Genomic DNA, 21,780 nt, shown 5'->3' on the forward strand with positions numbered 1-21,780 from the left:
GAATCATTTCAATGCTTTTCCCAACTGACCAAACATAATTTAATTTTGCAATTACTGTTCCTTTTAAAGGTTTATAATGATCATTACCTATGAGGATTTAAATATCAGTTGAAGACCTTTCTCCCTTTGGAACTGAGTTCATTATGAACTAATGATAAAATATTGAATATAACCTCTTATTATTACCATCAAATTTTGAAGCCCAGAAAGGCTTACAGTAAACTCACTTTTTTCAAGATCTGCTCTGATATCTTACCCCAAGTTAGACTAGCAGAAGTTGGACACACAGCTTTGTCAAGAATTAAAGATTCCAGAGTCTATCTTCTCGTAGATCTGATTTGGTACAGCTAGCAATACATTCAAACGGAACCATAAGATCTATCTTTATTCCATTTTCTTGGAACCTCTGATACCATCAGATAAGATTTCAATAATGCAAAATGCATGTCATCTTCTGTCACGTGAGGATCAGTTGAAGGAACTAGGTAAGCCTAGAAATGAGGAGGGGAAGAGATGGAGTTGATAGCTAGCTGTTGCAATGGATAGACTACTGGTCCTAGAGTCAGGAAGACCAAGTTCAAGTTCAGCCTCACTTATTAGGTGTGTGCCCCGGGCAAGTCACTTAACTGCTTTCTGCCTCGGTGGCTCAACTATAAAATGGAGATAATACAGCACCTACCTCACAAATTGTTGTAAGGATCACATGAAATATTTGTAAAGTGCAGAACACAGTACCTGGCATTTAGCAGGCACTTAATAAATTTCCTTCAAGTCACCAAAGGGCTATCCAGGGGAAAAGGGACTAGACCCAGCAGCAATGCGTAGAAGTTGCAAAAAGGCCAATTTAGGCCAGATGTCAAGAACACCTTTGTGCCACAGTGGAATGCACTTTCTCAGGAAATGGCTTCTCTTTTGAGTCTTCCAGCAGAGAATAAATGACCACTTGTTGGGTATGTTGGAAGGAGGGATTCCTTTCAGGTATGGGTTGACCTACAAAGGCCCTAATATGCCAGAACTTTCACTCTAACATCTGCATTAGCATTATGTTTTATCTTGATCTGAACCAATGAATGGGTCCATATGCCTGCACAAAGTCCTCTGACATTCCATTCTACCTATCTCATAGGTTTGTAGCGTGGAAGGAACTTTTAAAATCTTAAAATCTAGTAAGTATGAATTATATCATCTTTAGAATCATGGTATCAACTCTTAATACTAGCTGGAATCAGGTAAACCCTCTGATGTAAAAACTGATTAAGTAAAGCTAAAACTACTTGAAGGCCTTTGAAAAGAAACCATCTATATATGATGCTCATACCTATATGTATCATATATACACAATGCTCATATATATACACATACATATACACACATATATGATGCTCATATCTTAGAGCAGATTCAAATGAAATTATAGGAAATCAGAATACCTACATCCAAAAACATTTCTAGCAATAACCAAATGGGTTTCAGTATGGTAAATTCACTTTGTAAAATAAACACACAGAAAAATCTGAAATTCATGTAAATGCACCAAAAACCAAAATCCTTTCTGTTTAGCTAGTCAATTACCATCAATCCATTATTAACTCTCAGAGTTCACAAGACACCATAAGATTTTCCTTTTTTCCTTAACAGAATTGGGATATTTCTATGTCTAATGTACAGAAAAAAATAAGAACGAGTTACACAATTATAAAGATAACTTAACAACTATACAAATGTTAACTTAATCATTGACACTTGTGTAACTTAAACACACAATAGAAACTTTATTTTTCTTTAGCAGTGGCTTTATAAAGGTTACCATAATGCAACAGTAATAAACAACAAACTTTAAAACTTGGTCATAATACATCATAAGATGATAAAGCCAAAGCAATTATACATTGGTCCACCTATGACAAGTTTCTTATCATTTAAAAAAGAAAAAACTTCATTAGTTTAAAAAAAATAACTAAACCAACCAAACTGATTGTATCATAAAATTTCTTTCCCCTTAATCCATGGGGAAAAGGAGCCCCTGATTATTTCCCATCGCTCCACATCCATCGCTGATTGGACATTTTGGCACAACTCAACATAAGTCAAATTATACTGATAGCTGTACAAGCACAAATGCAAAGAGTGCTTATTGAAATGTCCATTACTTTATATTACACAGCATAAGGAAAGTGTTCTTTAAAGACATCATTAGTTCTCAGAAAGAGAGAACACCCTGACAGAGTCACCTTTCTAGCTTGCATAGATGTTGTAACAGCTTTTTTGGTTCAACTAAGAACACAGGTAACAAAATGTATTAATATATTATTTACTATCACCAGCATTTGTTATAAAACTTCTTAATTTCATGCACCACAACTAAACCTTTTTTGGTTTAATATTCAAACAGTTCTCAGTCACCTCTAATAGTGCCAGAAACGGGCTAGAGATAAACTCAGGTTTAAAGTTTGAACATATTTTCTTCTTCAAGCATCCATGTTTTAAAATACTTCTGTTATAACTGTACTTTGTCCTTGACTACCCATGAAAAATCCCTTTCAGACATGCCAACAGTTTTGGCATTTTTTCTGTAAAAAGTCCTTCCCTCATTTTTTCCAGATGGAGAAGGTTATACTTCAAATCATCTGAAACATTGGTTTTTCTGAAGAGAAGCAAGCAGATTCAGATAAAGCTGAGTATCCTTAAATGAAACCTATCACCATTATTCCATCTGTAGCAGATCCATATGTCAAGATTCCATGTCAATTTCAACACCTTCATCCTTGCTGGTGAGACTTGCTTCAGTTAGTTTCTCAATTTCTGACAGATCAATGGAAGGTAAAGGATTTCTCCAATACTGGAATGTATTATATTGCCAAAATTCTTCAATGAGCTGTTTGGGGTAAAAAGATACCAAAATCAATCAGTGGCTTAGATAAAAGATAAATCACTAAGAGAAACAATTTTCCCTTTTATTTTAAGAGGGAAACTAAAAAAAGGCTTCAACTTTTATTTTAGAATTTGAAAGATAAATATACACACCTAAAATACTACCACCTTCAAAACACATTTCGTTATATATCTGCATGCTTTAATTGACAGTACTTTAATGTTTGTAGGTTTTTAAAAATATTATTTATTACAAGGAGTTTAGAAAGATCTGTGGCACAGAACCTTTTCCTAGACATCTATTTTCTGCCATTCTCTCCTGTTCTATCTTGAAAAATATTCTTAGATCTACAGCACAAGAATGGAATTTTTCATCTGTTCATGAAGAAATTAAATATCTATAAAAACATAAGCATAAGTACAACACCCTGTTGTAAGTAGGATGTTTGTTTGCAGTCCAATTAAAACACAATTAAACACAAAACACACACAACACAATTTGAGTAATACCCACAACAAAGTCACTTTGATGATGGGCTGTAAATTTATTTCAAGGAAACTCCTTAAATTAAGTATTTTTTAAAACTTTCTTTGGAATTGCCTTCAGAGTCTTAGCACATTCTTGGTTTTGGATGGTATATTTGATTTCTGGAAACAGTCAAAAGTTGTTCTTAACTAAACCTGATGAAAAAAGGGGTAAGCAAAGCAGGTAATATTATATCTGGTCAAATAATGAAACTACAAAATTGTGACTACAAAGTAATGGAACATTTTCCTATGTATTTTGTAATCTTAGAAGGCAATTCCAAATGATGTTTTAAACACAATTTGAACATCATCAATGCCAATGGGCTTGCTGTTCAGTTGTTTCAATCATGTCTGACTCATTGTGACTTCATTTGGGGTTTTCTTTTCTTGGCAAAGATAGTGGAGTGGTTTGCCATGTCCTTCTCCAGCTCATTTAACAGATGAGAAACTGAGGCAAACAGGGTTAAGGGATTTGCCCTGGGTCACACGGCTAAGTGTGAGGCCAAATCTGAACTCATGAAGATGTGTCTTCCTGACTTCAGGCCTGGCATGCTATCCACTGAGCCATCTATGGAACAGCACCTCAAACTACCCTTACTTGACTCTACTCTCCCTTCACATGTTCTCTATTCTAGCTACACTGGGAATGGGAGATGAGGGAACTGAGAAGAAGGTACTCAAAAGGGTGGACAGTGATGCATTCTCTTCTTTTGGGCAAACACTGACTTCTGGAGTGAGCCTCATTTTGCTCCATTTTGCTCTTGTGATCATGACAAAACGCTATCAATCTAGAGAAATGAGTCTTCATTTGTTATGTTCCCATTTCTTATGGTCCCACCTCATTTGGGGTTTACATCTTGCCACAGGGACTGGAGTAAAATGAAGATGATTCTATGACTAGGCAACCAACGGAATGTGGGGGATGAGAGAAAGTGAAGAATTAAGGATGAGTCAGATGACTGGAAGAAGAGTAGTGAAATCAACAGGAGTAAGGAAGGTGAAAGGACAGGTGAGTTTTGGGGAAAATATAATGAGTTCTGTTTTGTTGTCTTTAGTTTAAGAGATGCCTATGGGACATCTAGGCAGAGATGTCCAAAAGGCAATTGATGATAGAGACTAGAGCTCAGCAGAGATGAGGGTTAGTAGTTAGGAGTTCTGTGAGCTGTCTTCACAAAAATGAGAGCTGAACCCAAGAAAGCAAATGAGATCAACAAGAGAATGTGTATAGGTAGAAGAGAATGGAGTAGAGTACAGCATGGAGAGCTTTCGAAAAAACTGAACTAAACTATACATATCTTTTAACTCAATAACATTAATAGTATATGGAAGAGGTCAAAAAAAATAAGAGTGAAAAACAATACAATTAAGTACTAAAAACCAAGTGAGTGCTTATCACAACCAGGAGGGAGGGAGGGAGGGAGTGTGAGACAGGGAGGGAGGGAGAGAGAGAGAGAGAGAGAGAGAGAGAGAGAGAGAGAGAGTGAGTGAGTGAGTGTGTGTGTGTGTGTGTGTGTGCGCGCGCTCGTGCTGGAGGGGGGTGGTGGTGGTGGTGATGGTGACATGGTCAAACCAGTGCTTTAGGAATGTCCATCACTTTGGCAGTCGCATGAGATGGGAGAGACTTGAGGTGGAGATACCAATTGGGAGATTACTCCAATACTCTAAGCAAGCATCAATGAGTGATTAAATTAGGGTGGCAGCCAAGTGAGTGATGAGAAGGATGCTTATCTTCATTTTACAGGCAAGAAAACTGTCACAGATAGAATTGAATGACTAGCCCAAGGTCATACAACATAGTAAGTGGCACACCAAAAACAAGAAGTTTATTGACTCTAACACAACCTAATATTCATGTTAGAAAAAAACATATCCTTGATCCAAAGGAAATCTTCGAGGCAGGTTTCACTTGAATTAGTATATTAGAGAAAACCTGTCTCTGCCTACTCCTCCATCTCCTCTTCATAATTTTTCTTAACACAGTTACTTAGAAATACACATACATAACTTTTTAGAACACTGTTAATAATGAATTTTCTTGAAGAAATAAAAAGACAGTTGCCAAGTTTATAGAGTTCAGAAAAATTATGGGTGACTTAATTCACCATGTTGTAATTTATTCTACTAAAAATGAGATTTCTTATTTTTTTCCAACAGCAGATGTGATGGTTTAATCAAGGAACAGAGCTGAAGCAATCAATGTAAATATGTAAGAAGGTGAAAATGAAAGATTGAGACTATCAATAATCTAATGGTATTTGGTCCCCTAAATCATTGTAAGAAAATAATCTAAAATACCAACTTCTATAGTTTAAATGACAGGAGTAAAAACTTTTTTGGTGAGAAGTTTTTAAAAATGCACCTTTCCCCAAAGTTGTAAATACCCCGTGGTCAAGTTATTTCAGTATTGCTAGGCCCATAACTCAAAGAGATCAAAGAGGAAAAAAAGTTATACATACCAAAGTATAGCACCTGTTTCTCTGATAGCCCCTGTAATGGCAAGCAAAGTGGGACTTTTCACTGTTTTTTCTTTTGGAGTGCTTCTCAGCACTCAGGCAATCAAGTGCTTTTGATTGAGTCTTGCTTCTGATTGAATCAAGAGTCTTTGATGACCTGCTTAAGTCACAAGAAAGCCTAAATCACGTGAGTTTGAGTCACATGGTTGTGATGTCCTCTGACCCTGAAGTTAGCATTCTGCTTTGGGGGCTCACTCACTGGAAGAATGTTCATATGATTTGGCCAGATGAGACTCTGAGTAGCCATTAAGGAGAGCACCCCCAGATTTGAAAACCCAGATGTGGTGCTTCTCTCTCTCTCTCTGGTAACTATGCATGTATTGCTATGGACTGACAGAAGCCCTCTCTGCTGATTTGTGTGACTTGCTCTGTTTATATAACTTCTGTTTGTGTTTCCTCTGGAGTTTAGGGTGCTGACTTTTTCTCCTCAACTGAGCAAATGATATATATGTTTAATTAAAGTGAGATTGTAAATGCCTTAAAGTTGCTTTCTGTAGAAAAGCATATCAAAGAACCTGCGCTAGCAGCCCTCCTGTGTGCTGGTGTTATTGGGCTTACACCTCCACAGTAGCTGCAAGCACCATTGTTGTTACAGCCCCAAAATGGAAACTAAAAGGGGACCCACTTACTGGGGAACTACTAAAAAATTATGGTATATGAATGTAATGGAATATTATTGTTCCATTAAGAAATGATGAAATGGACAGTTTTAGAGGCAACTGGGAAAACCCCTTATTAATGGATGCAGAGTGAAGTGAGCAGAACTAGAAGAAAATTTATGCCAATGATAACATGAACAAGAAAACCAACTTCCAATGACTTTAGAATTCTGACCCACAAGTCCAGGGGGCTGAAAATGAAATATTCTACCTACCCTCTGACAGAGAGGTGCCAGACTTAAAATGCAAATTGTGTTATTGTTAAATATGGCCAATGCAGGAATTAGTTTTGCTGGATTATGTACGTCTATCATGAGGGTTTCATTTTTCTTTTCTAATTGTTCAGCGGGGAGTGGAAAGGGGTGGGAGGTAGAGATAATAAATATTTGTAAAAATAAATGAAAAAATAATTTAAACAGAAAGAGAGAGAGACCTTCAGGATCCACCCCACATGAAACTGGTTTGGCTAGAAATAGATCCTGACCTGGTTGAGAAATAAAGGGAGTCAAACATTCTTGCTATATTCAAATTCACTGTCTACTTGAACTTCACTAGGAAACATACTCGAGCAGTAGGTCCTACAGTTCTTATGATCAACTGAATAATAAACATTTGGCTGTAGGTTCTTTCCTGATCATTTATTTTTACTTAAGAGAACTGATTTTTTCCTTAATAAAATGTTTAATTTAAACTTACATGGATTTGATGTGAGGACAAAAAGGCCACACAGTGGCTAAGTTGATTTCCCTAAACCACAGGTCTATGAGACTCCCCTATTCAAACTCTAATGGCTCCCAATCGTCTTTGAAATCCAATAGAAACTCCTCTATTTGGATTTTAAAGCCCTTCACAACTTAGCCCTGACATTCTTCACAGGGCTGTATACAAAGTGCTTTACAAACTTTAAAGGGCATATCAATGTGAGTTACTGTTATTACACCATTCCAATTTTCAAGCCCTTGAAGACATACCTTTCCAATTTTGTTGTACTCTACTCTCCTTCCTGCACTCATGAATTAAAGCCAGACTGGCCTTTTTGCTGGTCTTCACATATACCACACTCCATTTCCTGTCTCTGTGCCTTGGCATAGCTTTCCCCAATGCCTGGGATATACTGCTTTTAATTCTACCTTTTGGAATCCCTGGTTTCCTTCAAAATTTAGCTCAAGTATCACCTTGTACATGAGGCCTTTGCAGACCCCCTGAGCTGCTGTTTCTCAATATTATACTGTATTTTATATATCTATATATATATATATATATATGTATATATATGTATATATATACACACACACATACATATATATACACACATACATATATACACACACACATACATATATGTATATATGGCTATGTGTGTATATATGTACACATACATTTATATTTAAATAAAGGGAGTCAAAACATTCCCGCTTTATTCAAATTCACTGTCTACTTGAATTTCACCATGAAACCTACTTGTGAGCACACATACGTGTGCACACACACACGCGCACATCTTAACTCTACAACACAACATAGCTTCCTGGAAGACTAAAACTTTCATTTTTGTCTCTACATCTTCTATGCCTAAAATGCTAGTTCATTAATTGAAAAACAACACAGAGTTGAAAACTGTAAACAACACCAAACCTGAGAGTAGTTTTCTCTTTATTGGGGTCCTGTCAACCCTATCCTTCCCTGGGAATAGTTTGATTTGCTCCAGAAGATGGATTAAAGAGTATGTGGCTCTCCCCAGGATCCAGTGGTGAAGGTTTATCTTCTAGGCATTTAAATTTTTTTTCACCATTCAGCCAAATGTGAATTGGTCCATGGGTGCCCAGTGCTGGCAGGGCTTGCCAAGGATGTTACCGGTTGGCAGCAGCCCACTGCCAGAAGTTAACCGCCTTCACCGTTATTTTGCTACCTATCTTCAAGTAGAAGTAAAGCTGCCCAGTTTGTATCACTAACATTTAAACGATTTCTTCTTGTTTTAGCTCATTACATTCTATTCTTAGCTTTTACCCAGACTGCTGGTCTCTACTTTGACAGATATTTCACATTTATCCAACTCCATATTTTCCATTTTTCTTCCTATCCATCCTGTGGGGAAATTCTTCAGGTTTAATTCAACAGGGTTCCAAAACGTGGCGGAAAGCCAGGAGGCTTGGGGACTGCAATCCTGACTCACATACTCACTACTATTCATCTATGGAGCAAATAGCCATTTGTTAAAAGAGGCTAATACGTGGCAATACCTACTTCACCAGGTCGTGGTAAAGAAAGCACTCTGCAAATCTTTTAGGACTATACAGGCCACAAGCACCAGTAGTGTTTCCTGGAGGGCAGGGGCAGTCTCCTTTGCTACTAGTGTCTGGCGCTAGCACTGTACACCCTTTGGCTGAACTAAATTATAAATCTGAGTTATTATTATCCAATGGCCAGTAATCATATTAGCTAGAAGAAAAGCTTACGGATGCGGCTTGACTACAGAGCGGATTTGGAGTTGGAGGACCTGGGTACCAATTCTGGCTCTGCCACTCACTGTGTGACCTGGGACAAGATGCTTTTAGCCTCCCTGGGCCTGGAAATGAGGGCGGTGGGTCAGGTCATCTTTAAGGCCGCTTCCAGGTGCAAAGTAATGATGCTAGGGTCTTTCCCCTGGGCAGCAGGAGTGCGCCAGCTCCCAAAAAGCTAGGTTCCTCATAGGAGGGTGACAGGAACCACTCGTCCTCTCCCAGCACACCCCCGATTTCAAACTGAGCATGTGCCGAGTCGCTGGCCCGCCGCGATCTCCCTGGCCCGGCTGGGGCCCGCCTCCCGCCTCCCGCCTCCCGCACCCTGGGAGGGGAGCGGAGGCCGGGCCCGTCTTCTCGTGGGCCGGCCCAGGAAGGAGGCGGGAGAGCACAGGCCGAGGCCCCCGGTGCCCCCGCCCAGACCTACCTCCTCCTCTGGGGGCCTGGCGCCCGTGGGCCGCGGGACCTCCTCTCCGGCGCCCCGCTCGGGCTCCGAGGCGCGGGGCCGGAGCAGCGGCTGCGGCCCGGGGTCCGAGGTGTGGCCGCGTAGCTCGGCCGGCGGCTTGGGCTCCCCAGTGTCCATGCGGGCCCCGTCCCCGGGGGCCGGGCCGCTGGGGCCCGCGGCGTCGCCGGAGCGCTTGCTGGGCGAGGCCAGGAGCTCCGCCATGGTCCCGTCCTCCCGCTTCCGTTTGCGGCGCAGCTCGGAGCCGTTCACCGGCAGCCGCGGCCCTAGCCCCGGCGGCGCCCACGGCGGCTCGGAGTCGTCCAGGCGGCCGCAGGGCAGGAGCCGCTTCCAGGGCACGTGGAATGCCAACGGCTCCGCCGCGCGCCTCTTGGCCATGAGCCCGCTAGGCCCGGGCTGGGGCACGCCCTGCTCCAAAACCGGCGGGGTGCGGCGAGAGCCGGGGGCGGGGGGGGGGAGGGGCAGGCTGGAGATAAGAGCCCGGGACCGGGGTGGGGGGGGGGGGGGAGGAGCGGTGAGGGCGTGGGGAGTAGCGGCGCGCGCCAGCAGCCCGGCGTGGGCACGCAGCCTGCAGTCCGGGGGCTGGGAGGGTTCTGCGCTCGCGCAGGTGTCTGCGAGCGGTGGGTGGGAGGAGGGAAGGAGAAGGTGGCGGCGGGGGCTATGCGGGATTCGAATCGGTGCGCGCGTGCTCCGTGCGGGCGGCCCGGGCCGAGTCAGCTGCTACCGGAAGTTAGCGGTGCACACGGGGCGGAGGGGGGTGGCGGGGAGAAGGGAGGAGTGGTGATTGCTGGAGCCGGGGAAGGTGGCCGATTCTCGGCTAGGTTTGGAGGATCCTTGTAGCCTGGCGGGAGGCGGAAAAAAACACCCTAATTCTCCCCCTCCCCTCACAGACATCCCCATTTAGGGACTAATGGGCCCTACCTCGTAGAGGTTTATTAACTAGGCTTTTAAATCAACATTGAATTATTTTACCCCTTTTTATTTACATGCAGTCCCTTTGTAACTCAAGACAACCCCATGAGTAGGTGCTCCAGGAATTGTTCGGGGAGGTCCCTAGGTGGAATTTTAAATGTCGGACAGCCAGCACTTATTAAGCGCCTATTGTGTGCCCCGAATTGTGCTAAGTGATGGCGAACAAAGAAAGGCCAAAGCGCAGCCCCTGTCCTCGAGGAGCTCACTAAAGGAAGGAGTCACAGGCCCTAGGTGATATATAGTGTAAATGGGAAGCATCTCTGAAGGAAAGGGGGAAGGGGGACAGGAAAGGCACTTTGCAAAAGAAGGGAGGCATTCGGAGTGGCAAGTCTTATGCAATTTAAAAGTCTTTAGGAGAGTTGCCTGATTTCTTTTAGGAGTTAAGTGCACTTATACAGCACTTAAGTACTTACCCTGTGTGTTTCAGAGTGGGTAGGACCCTCTAGGTCCTCAAGTGCGGTCCTTGGACTGAATCCAGACTTAACAGCACAAATCCCCTTACCAGATGCTAGATTTGAACCCATGTTTTCCTAACTGAATGATAGCTCCATCCGTTCTGCCACTCTCTTTCCCTGCTACCACATCATCAGAGTTCTAGGTAGTATTCTCATTTGAGGGGGAGGGGATTTAACTTATTTTTACTGTGATTTAATATAAGCACAATACCAAACATCTTGCAATAAATTTAAATTAATTTATAAACATTTATATTTACATTCATTAACTATTGCATAAACAATCATTACAAATTTTACTGACTTCCAAGTCTTTATTACAGAGGTTCTTAATCTTTTGTGTGTGCGTGAGTGATCAACCCCTCTGGCATTCTGATGAACCCTAGGGATGTTTTCTCAGAATATTTTTAAATGCATCAGGTATTCTCATTTTACAGAGGGGGAAACCTGAGGCTGTTAAGGGATTTGTCCACGGTCACACATTATTAGCCATGGGAAGTGTCAAAAGTGGGGAATTAGGTCGAGTTTCCCTAACCCTGCTCCACAGCTGCTTTCCCCTCTCTGGTGGTAGTGAGCTAGGATCTTTAAAATTGTTCAGTCCTCTTACCCTTGGAGAGAGACATCTACAGCAGCCGTTCTTAGCCTGTCCATGTTGGTTAAGCCCTGGTGAGTCACCCCTTTCTTCCAGAGGTATAGGTAACACAGGCTCCAAAATTCGACCGGATCTTAGAGAACATCTAGTCCACTTGCCCCCCTTTTTTTTGGCAGAAAAGTAAACTGAGGCCCAGAGAGTGTGGGTGACCTGTCCTAAGTAGGTAGTAAGTGGCAGGGCCAGGGCTTGGGAGGGAATTATAATCATCTGACATCCTGTGCTTTTATCATAGCTCAGCTCAAAGGCCACTTCCTACTGAAGCCTTTCCTACTTCCCCCTCCCCCTCTCCAGCTGCTAAATGCTTCACCCCTAAGTTATTTTGCATTTATTTTTTATATTTTTATAAGAGGCTGTCTGGTACAGTGGATAGAGAACTGGCCTCAGAGCCAAGAAAATCTGGGTTCAAGTGTTGCCTCTTGACATATACTGGCCTTGTGACCTTGAGCAAGTCACTTAACTCAAATTACCAGTGTTCCCGGTAGCAATGAAAGATATCTGGACTTCAGTTTCCTTCCTTGGTCTAGATGATAGTGAAAATACAGATTATTGCTCATCCTGTGATCTTGGCAAACATTTCTCTGAGCCCATTTTCTATGTGAAATGAGACTAGATAATCTCTAAAATTCTTTTCCAACTCTATTAATCTTTTCTCCATCATTTTCTGGAGTCTAGTAATTAATAAGACATTAAGTTAAGCCCTCATTTGTACTGTTTCTGCCTGTAAAGTTCTGCCTATAAATGCTCACACTGAAAAGTTAATCATCACCTCTCCCAAGTTAGTACAAGCTGGCTCCAGCACATCGCTAGGCAAAAATAAATAAGGTAGAAGAAAAATGACAAGTGAGTAGGAAAGCAAAGGAGTAATGATAGCAGTTACTGCAAATAAGTAATCATTAAGAAATACTGATTCCATATCCCATTCTACAAAGTGTTCCACACTCTTCATTTTCGATTCCCTGGCCTACCCTATTCATCAGTAGATGACAATATCATTTGATCCAACCCATAAGAAGATTTGAGATGATGTTCTCATCCCTTGGTTAACAGGTAAAGATCAGAGAGAAAAAGTGATGTGTCCTTGGTTTCTACTAAAACTTTATCTAAGGTGAACTCCTTAAATTTCTTTCTTTCACATCAAAACCTTTTGAAAGTTTGCCCTCTATCTTTTCCATTTAGTGTTGGCTCATGTTTGTATTGAGCTCTTTTGATAATGTAAGGGAGTTATAATAGTGTGCTGCTTTTATTTCATTTTTAATGAATTGAAAATCCATGACCTCAATCCATGAAAATGCAGCTCGTTGTTGGAGGAGGCATATTTCTCCCAATGACAGTGTACCTAAATTGCCCAATTGTGTTTTGTGGCAGTGATTAAATCCCATAAAAGTTCAAACTACAAACCTAGTTATTAAAGGATAGCGAACATCAAGGAAGGGATAACAGTGCTTAAATGAAAATGTTTTGTTAGATTGGGTAGACCTGAGCGTGTCTGAAGATGAGTACTAGCAGACAGGGAAATACCAAGGATAGGGTTTTAATATTTGGAGGCATGGCTGAAGTCCTGGAGGGGAGATGGAAAAAGATGAATGAATATTGAAGTAAAGGTGAGTAGGTTAGCTTTAGCAAGAAGGCTGGAAAGCTATAGGCCTGTGGATATGTTGAGATGAAGATAAGGGATAAATGAAACTTTATATCACAAATGATTCTAATCTTTAAGCAGGTGAACCATTTACTGAAGGCTGGAGAGATGAAGAGAAATGAGTTACCAGAGTACTTTGTACACAGTTGATGGAGTAAATTTAGATAGTGTGCCAGGCTGAGGCATCATTAGGTCATTTTGTGAATGAAGTTGCTGTTGGTCAGAAATATTCTGTAGTAAGGCCTTAGTTCTGTCTCTTTCTTTGGGAGCACTTTACAGGAAGTGAGGCAGCCTAGATGCGTGAAAAGACAGCACTGAAGTGGTTGACCATAGACTTAGGGGATCCTGTTGTAGCCAGGAGGGAACTAGGTCAAGTGAGAGGGATTGAATGACTGCAGGTGAGGGCAGAATATTGACTCAACAGCAGATAGAGCCCAAAGCCAGAGAGGTTTTCTCCACCATGATGCTAAATAGTTTTTAAAGGATATAGTTATTCGGGTTGACATAGAAAACTAAGCAGAGTTATTTTGCCCTTGGACTCTAACTCCTGAGAACTTGGGTAAGTAGGTCTTACCTAGTATTATAAATCAAATACAACTTAGGGAATTTTTTTTAAACCTAAATTAGGAAGATGAATGACAGTGTGGAAAAAAGCACTTAACCAGAAGTTGAGACCTAGAGTCTAGTCTTGGCTTACCTTGGATAAGTCACTTATTCTTTCCCATTTTCAATTTTTTTATCTGCAAAATAAAGCAATCGGATTAAATAGTTTCTAAGGTCCCTTTTAGTTCCAATTTAATTTGTATAAAATGATATCTACATATGGTAGAGATCTTTTTGACATTATATGGATTCAGTTCTCACTATACTTGTTTTTGATACATAACAAGATCAGCTTTTCTGGATGATCTGAATGCTTTTATGTCTATGTTGAGTGGACTTCCCATGGAACCACCATCTCAGAAGAGGAAGGAAACACCTTGTCCAATCTCTCCCTGAAAAGAATCCCTACTACAGTGTCATTCACAAGTGGTCATTGAGCCCTTGTTTTGGGACCTCTGGTGAGGGAGAACCCACTACCTCTTGAGTAATCCATTTCACTTTAGGATAGGTCTAATTTTTTTTTTCATTGCATCAAGCTTAGATTTGTCTCTATTGTTCCTACTTCTCTGGAGCCAAGGAGAATAAGTCAAATCTCTCAGAAGGATATGACAGCCCTTCAGATACTCAAAGATGGTAATTGTGTCTTCTTTATGTTAAACATCAATTGATCTTTATGACATGACTTCAAAGTCCTTAGTCACTTAGTTAGGGAGATAACAACTTTCCTTAAATGATGCTAGGACACTTCAAGGTCTCTTAGAGCTAGCTTCAGGATTTAAAGGTAAAACTAAATGTCTTAATATTTACCCAGGAACTAAGGGTATAGAAGATTACAATCCTTTCCTTTTAATTACAGAGACTTATGGTTGGGTTGACCTTTAAACTAGCACAGAGGAGAAAGCTAAATTCCTGAACTTAACTAGAGGACATTGAAAGAGGACATAAATATATACAGAATCAATTACAATATGAAATCAATACAATATATAATCAATTACAAAGTAGAATTAATTTGAATTTTTCATTATACATGGCTTGATCCAACTACTTTATAAAAATCTAAGCACAGGGTTCAGAATGTATCTTTGGAGAATTCTATTATTGACTTCCAAAATGACATTGAACCATTAATGACTACTCTTTGAGTCTGTATGGCTGAACCACTTCAAAATCTTCATCTTTTCATAGTTATACAGGATGAAAAGACATAATTTTTTTTATTCTGTCCCTTTTTTAGAGGAAATATTGCATCTATGAGATTATAGATTCATTGAAATAATTGATCTCTTTGCCCTATGATCTCCATGCCTAATGAATAGTATACTTGGTAATAGTATTATACCTCTCCCCCCTTTCCTGCCTCCCTATGTGTGTTGTCTCCTTTAGAATTCAAGCTCTTAGAGGGCAGGGACTGTCTTCCTTTTTTTATTTGTATACCCAGCGCTCAGCACAGTGTATGGGTCATCATAAGCATTTAATAAATGTTTATTGGACTGGATTGATAAAAATATATCCAGATTAATAACACCAAGAAGATCCTTGCTATTTAAGACTGTTGATGGAATCCTAATAAAGCTGCCCCCAGCCCCAATATTCTAACTTCCTTATAGGCCCCACTGAACAGTAGGCCCACTGCCACTACCTAGCCACCCTCCCCACCCCACCCCTGACTCAATATCCTAACTTCTTCATATATGCCTCACTGCTCACTAGAAGAACAGGTATGTCCATGAACTTATTTCTCATAGAAACAGCAGGCACGTTCATATGATAGGATCCCAGCCACTGCCCCCTGACCCATTCCTCATATCTCCCACAGAAACAGCAGGTGTGTCCATGCACTCAATCACAACCACATCCATCTAGTCCCAGACAGGACCACAATACTCAGCCAATCAGAAAGCAGCAGCACCAGGATGCCCAAGCAGGATGTAGTCCCCAAAACAATAGAAGGGACTTTCCCTAAGTAAGCACCTGTGCAGTAATAGCAAAAGCTGTTGTGAACTTGTGATGTAGAGAGGCTTATTATAATATCATTATCATACATACATACCCCCCAAATGTGTTTTTCTGTATGCATTGTGGATAATTGCATGCACAATTCCATTGTGGCTGGGACTCCTCCCTTATTTCCTAATCCCTCAACAAACCCCTCCCACCTTTTTAATACTCATAATTTCTGTTATGTAATTGCATCTTTACCCTACAAAAATCTATCTTGCTTTCTTTGAAGTTCTTGGTTCCTCTTGGAACTGAGCCCCCTTCATTAGAGGCGTCAGTCTCAATAAATACCTATACTTGGATTAGAGGTGGTCTGACTGAATTCTTTTAAATGGTTCCACCACAACACATGAAACTGCAACACTATAACCAAGGGTGTTCAGGTAAATGTTTAACAACCAGACTTCCTCCTTCCCCCAAAAATGTACTGAAAAAAACATTTTTAAGTTTAATTTGAATTATTAATGTTTGTCCATCATATAAGTCTAGACATTCAACAACACAATAAATCAAGGCCTGGTTTGTGGCATTTGCTGATTTCTAAGGTGTAAATGGAAAATTTAACAAGATTTAGCCAATTGGGGCTTAATCTAGCACACCTCTAAAACTAACTTCTCCAGCCATAGAAACAGGTACAGAAATAAGAGGAAGGTATAGGAAGACTGCTGAGAAATTGGTATCAAAATTCACCTCTAGAAGCAGTAGCCATCCTCCAAAGAACCATCCTATCATGCAATCAATGAAATACTAACACTTAACACCTCAGACATGACTCAACATGGTATTTTGCATAATTAATCCTCAAATAAGTATCAAACTTTTTTTTGTTTCAATTTTCTGATACAATTCTTCCCAACAAGACTTTTACTTTTCTACTAACATCCTGCTGTCATGTAGTGCTATCACATAAAGGTGACTCAATTCTCAAAGGCTATGTCAGCAGAGTATAAGTTTTACCCAATTGGAAAGGCTTCAAGTACAAGGCCAGCAAAGGATGCCATGTCATCTGAAGATGAGCATGGTAAAGTATGGGGAGGTTTGTTGCTAGGTTAGCTACAGAGTGATGAATGTTTTGGTCATTTGTTGTTCAGTAGTTTTTTGGGCATGTCTGACTATGACCCCAATTTGTAGTTTTCTTGACATTTGCCATTTCCTTCTCCAGCTCACAGGGTTAAGCGACTTGCTTAGAGTTACAGAGCTCATAAGTGTCTGAAGCCAGATTTGAGCTCAGGAAAGAGTCTTTCTGATTCCAGGCCTGTTGCTCTATCTGCTTTGCCACCCAGCTATCCAATTTAAGGCACAGAGGGAATATAATCTGAATCAGAAGAATGATCTAGACCAATAAAAATCACAGATTCTTGAAACCATAAGGTATCTCTCCCAGCGTGAGCAGCTTTTCCTAGCCCAGTCGATCCTTTTGAGCACAGTTCCCCTGACATGGGGACCAAGGAGCCTGCAGTTGCACATGCCCTTTGGCAAGGCACCAGCATACCTATTCTTGCCCATGGAGCCAAAGTGTGCACGCTCAGATCCAACAGAAGCACTCCAATCCAACAGTTACACAAAGAAAACTTCCCTAACAATTAGAACAATCCAAAAGGGGACTGGGCTGCTTTATTAGTTAATGAGCTCTGGTCATCAGAGATAGTTAAGCAAAAAACAAATGAATATTTGGTGATATTGCAGAAGGAATTTGTTCAATTACTGGTTAAGCTAGATGCCCATTTAGGTCCCCTACCAATTGTAAAACTCTGATTCCATGGAGGAGGAGGATGCAAGGACAATTCCTGTTTCGTGCTTACAGGATCACCCTGGTAAAACTATGGTGCCAAAGGAGAGAGGCAATAATGGTGCTGACTTTGCTGCTGGAGTTCCTAACTTGTCCCACATACCTCAGTCCCTAGTTTCAGGTGGGTCCCTGTGCTTGGCAGTAACTTTAGCTAAAGAAGGAAATGCCACCACAAGGAGGTGACAGATTGCTCTCCACTAGCTGCCCCACCACATTCATACACACCAGACATTTTTATCACTTTTCATCCTTAGTTTCAGATATAATCCACTTACACATCTTTGGTTATCTTCATTTCTATTGCTACAAGGACAGAAAACTCAGAAAAAAATATTTTTTATAAATTTATTTATTTAACATATTTAGTTTTCAGCATTGATTTTCACAAGAGTTTCAATTACAAATTTTCTCCCCATTTCTACCCTCCCCCCCGCTCCAAGATGATGTATATTCTGGTTGCCCTGTTCCCCTTTCAGCCTTCCCTTCTGTCACCCCACTCCCCTCCCATCCCCTTTTCCCTTCCTTTCTTGTAGGGCAAGATAAATTTCTACGCCCCATTGCCTGTGTATCTTATTTTCTAGTTGCATGCAAAAACTTTTTTTTTGTTATTTTTAAACATCTGTTTTTAAAACTTTGAATTCCAAATTCTCTCCTCTCTTCCCTTCCCACCCACCCTCCCTAAGAAGTCAAGCAGTTCAACATAGGCCACATGTATATCATTATGTATAACCCTTCCACAATACTCATGTTGTGAAAGACTAACTGTATTTTGCTCCTTCCCAACCCATCCCCCTTTATTGAATTTTCTCCCTTGACCCTGTCCCCTTTCCAAAGTGTTTTTGATTACCTCCACCCCCATCTGCCCTCCCCTCCATCATCCCCTCCTTTTTTTATCTTCTCCCCTCTTCTTTCCTGTGGGGTAAGATACCCAATTGAGTATGTATGGTATTCCCTCCTCAGGCCAAATTTGATGAGAGCAAGATTCACTCATTCCCCCCTCACCTGCCCTCTCCCCTCCTCCCACAGAACTGCTTCCTCTTGCTACCTTTATGCAAGATAATCCACCCCATTCTATCTCTCCCTATCTCCCTCTCTCAATATATTCCTCTCTCATTCCTTAATTTGATTTTATTTCTTTTAGATATCTTCCCTTCATCTTCAACTCACCCTGTGTCTGCTCTCTCTCTCTCTCTCTCTCTCTCTCTCTCTCTGTATATATATATATATATACACACACATGCATATATACATACATGCACATTCACATATATATATATAGATAGATAAACATATATATATATATGCATATTCGTTTCAGCTACTATGATATTGAGGTCTCATGAATCATACATATCATCTTTCTATGTAGGAATGTAAACAAAACAGTTCAACTTTAGTAAGTCCCTTATGATTTCTCTTTCTTGTTTACCTTTTCATGCTTCTCTTGATTCTTGTGTTTGAAAGTCAAATTTTCTATTCAGCTCTGGTCTTTTCACTGAGAAACCTTGAAAGTCCTCTATTTTATTGAAAATCCATATTTTGCCTTGGAGCATGATACTCAGTGCTGGGTAGGTGATTCTAGGTTTTAGTCCTAGCTCCATTGACCTCCGGAATATCGTATTCCAAGCCCTTCGATCTCTTAATGTAGAAGCTGCCAGATCTTGGGTTATTCTGATTGGGTTTCCACAATACTCAAATTGTGTCTTTCTGCCTGCTTGCAATATTTTCTCCTTGATCTGGGAGCTCTGGAATTTGGCGACAATATTCCTGGGAGATTTCTTTTTGGGATCTATTTGAGGAGGCGATCTGTGGATTCTTTCAATTTCTATTTTTCCCTGTGGCTCTAGAATATCAGGGCAGTTCTCCTTGATAATTTCTTGAAAGATGATATTTAGGCTCTTTTTTTGATCATGGCTTTCAGATAGTCCATTAATTCTTAAATTATCTCTCCTGGATCTATTTTCCAGGTCAGTGGTTTTTCCAATGAGATATTTCACATTGTCTTCCATTTTTTCATTCCTTTGGTTCTGTTTTATAATATCTTGATTTCTCATAAAGTCACTAGCTTCCACTTGCTCCAATCTAATTTTAAAGGTAGTATTTTCTTCTTTGTGAGATTTGTTTCCTGCAGGCTTAGTAACATCCACCTGCAGATGCCTGATCACTTAAGCCACATGTCACCTTCTGATGTGTTCAGATGTCACCTCTGGACCTGTCCAAGACTGTGATGTGTCATCCCTGACCTGGTGTTAACCGAGCTCTAGATGCCGGTTTGCTAAAGAACTGACCTCTCTCAAATGCCATTCAATGTCTTGGGGCAGGGACTGCTCTATGTCCAATTGCAGCAGGAAGAAGCTTTTGAGGACGAGACCTTCACCCTTTACTCCAAGATTTCGGGCCTCATTCGTTTGAGGGGGGGGAATGTTGACATTGTTTTATATACTTATCTTGTGTTATCCCTGTTATATTATTGTGTAAAGTTCTGTTGACACCAGTTATCCCAGAATTCCCATTTCCCTATGTAATGGATAGGAAAGATCTTGGGGCTGAATTTAGTAGCAATTTAGATTTCAAGATCTTTCCCACCCATTAATGGGACACATGACCTGCTTACATCACAAGAAATCTAAGTCATGTGTGGTGGGAGGAGCTTCCTGACAAGAAAAGGAAGCGATGTCACAGGAACTGCAGAGAGAGAGAGAGCTGTTATGGCTGCTAATAGCTGCTAATGGCCGACATGATAGTTAGAGCTGAACACACTGACTTAGCTGTACTGTGGGTTTGTTTTGGGGAAGAGCCCAGCAGGGGGTTGGAGAGATTTTGGTATGGCAAGGCTCTATGTTGTGATATTATGTATTGAATGTTTTACTGCTGTGATAGATTGGGTAGATGGCTTATGGAATATGGTTCTCTGATATCTGAATAAAAGGTTTACTTATGGAGAGAGTGTCATATACTTTGTGATACAGAACCACACAGACATTTTGACAATTATCATCTACAATTTTATGATTGCCTTACTGTTACACCAGATTAATGTGCAAGATGAGGAATGGGATTCATAGAACTTGCACTTGAGTTGGCTTTAAAGGAATTCAGCAGGTGAAGAAGGGCATTTGAGGTTCGGGAAATGTGAACAAAGAAGTCGATGCAAGAGTGCAATTCATTTTTAGGAAGGTAGGAGGAGTTGTAGTTTGGCTGCTGCACATAGATCTTGGAGGGGATTAATAAGATAAGGCTGAAAACATAAACTTCCAATTGTGGAAGGCTTTGGATTCCAAGCAAAAAAAAAAAAGAGGGTTTGAACTTTAGTAAGTACACAATAATGATCATTTTGAACAGAGAAATAGGATATGATAAATAGGTCTCTAACAGTTGAAATAAGGTAAACTGAGGCACAAAGTTCCAAGCACAAACAATTTATTGACAAAGCACAGATCTACCAATAAATAGGATCTCAGCTTCTTCAGTAAGCTAAGACTTCAAACAAGGGGGACGGTATTCATAGGTTTGGGGGAATACAGAACAAAGAATAGTACAGGGTAGGTGGTATCATGGCATTGAGGACATGATTGGTTACATAACTAAGGCATGGGGAAGTTTAGTCATTTCAGTTGTGTCCAACTCTTCATGCCCCCATTTGAGATTTGGAAACAAGGCAAGCTGAGTTAAGTTACTCGTCCATGGTTAAACAGCAAGAGCTACTAAGTGTCTGAGGTCAGATTTGAACTCAGGGAGACGAGTCTTCCTAACTCCAGGCCTGGCACTCTATCTACTGCACTTTGTAGCTGTCCTGTAGGTTACATACTAGCAAAGTACAAAATTAAGGTAAATAAGTAGATGGTAAGACAATATCCACCTGCCTTCAATAAGTCCATAAACAGGCTAAGACAAACTGCATTATAGGGTAGTGAAGGAATTAACAGGTATGATTGCTAAGCTGCCGCTATCAGTAATCTTTAAAAGGTGTATTGATAACACACTACACATACACTTGTATGTATATATGCACTTGGGTTCAAAAAATAAATTTCACAAATATAGGATAGAGATGTCACTAGTCAATAGTTCCCGTAAATAATATCTAGGGGTTTTAGTGGACTAGGAGATGAACAAGTATTAACAGTGTGACATAATAGT

The 21,780-nt window shown here is 40.6% G+C and overlaps 1 protein-coding gene across 1 annotated transcript; it reads right to left on the minus strand.

Annotated features, from left to right (window-relative positions):
* Positions 1-1,748: 1,748 nt before the first annotated feature.
* On the minus strand, positions 1,749-9,910 carry C1H9orf40 (chromosome 1 C9orf40 homolog). Its single transcript, XM_036735342.1, has 2 exons — positions 9,497-9,910; positions 1,749-2,875 (listed from the first exon to the last, which is right to left on the minus strand). The coding sequence occupies exons 1-2, from the start codon at positions 9,908-9,910 to the stop codon at positions 2,732-2,734; spliced, it is 558 nt and encodes a 185-aa protein (XP_036591237.1). The 3' UTR covers positions 1,749-2,731.
* Between the last annotated feature and the right edge of the window lie 11,870 nt (positions 9,911-21,780).

Source organism: Trichosurus vulpecula, chromosome 1, assembly GCF_011100635.1.
Source record: "Trichosurus vulpecula isolate mTriVul1 chromosome 1, mTriVul1.pri, whole genome shotgun sequence".
NCBI lineage: Eukaryota > Metazoa > Chordata > Mammalia > Diprotodontia > Phalangeridae > Trichosurus > Trichosurus vulpecula.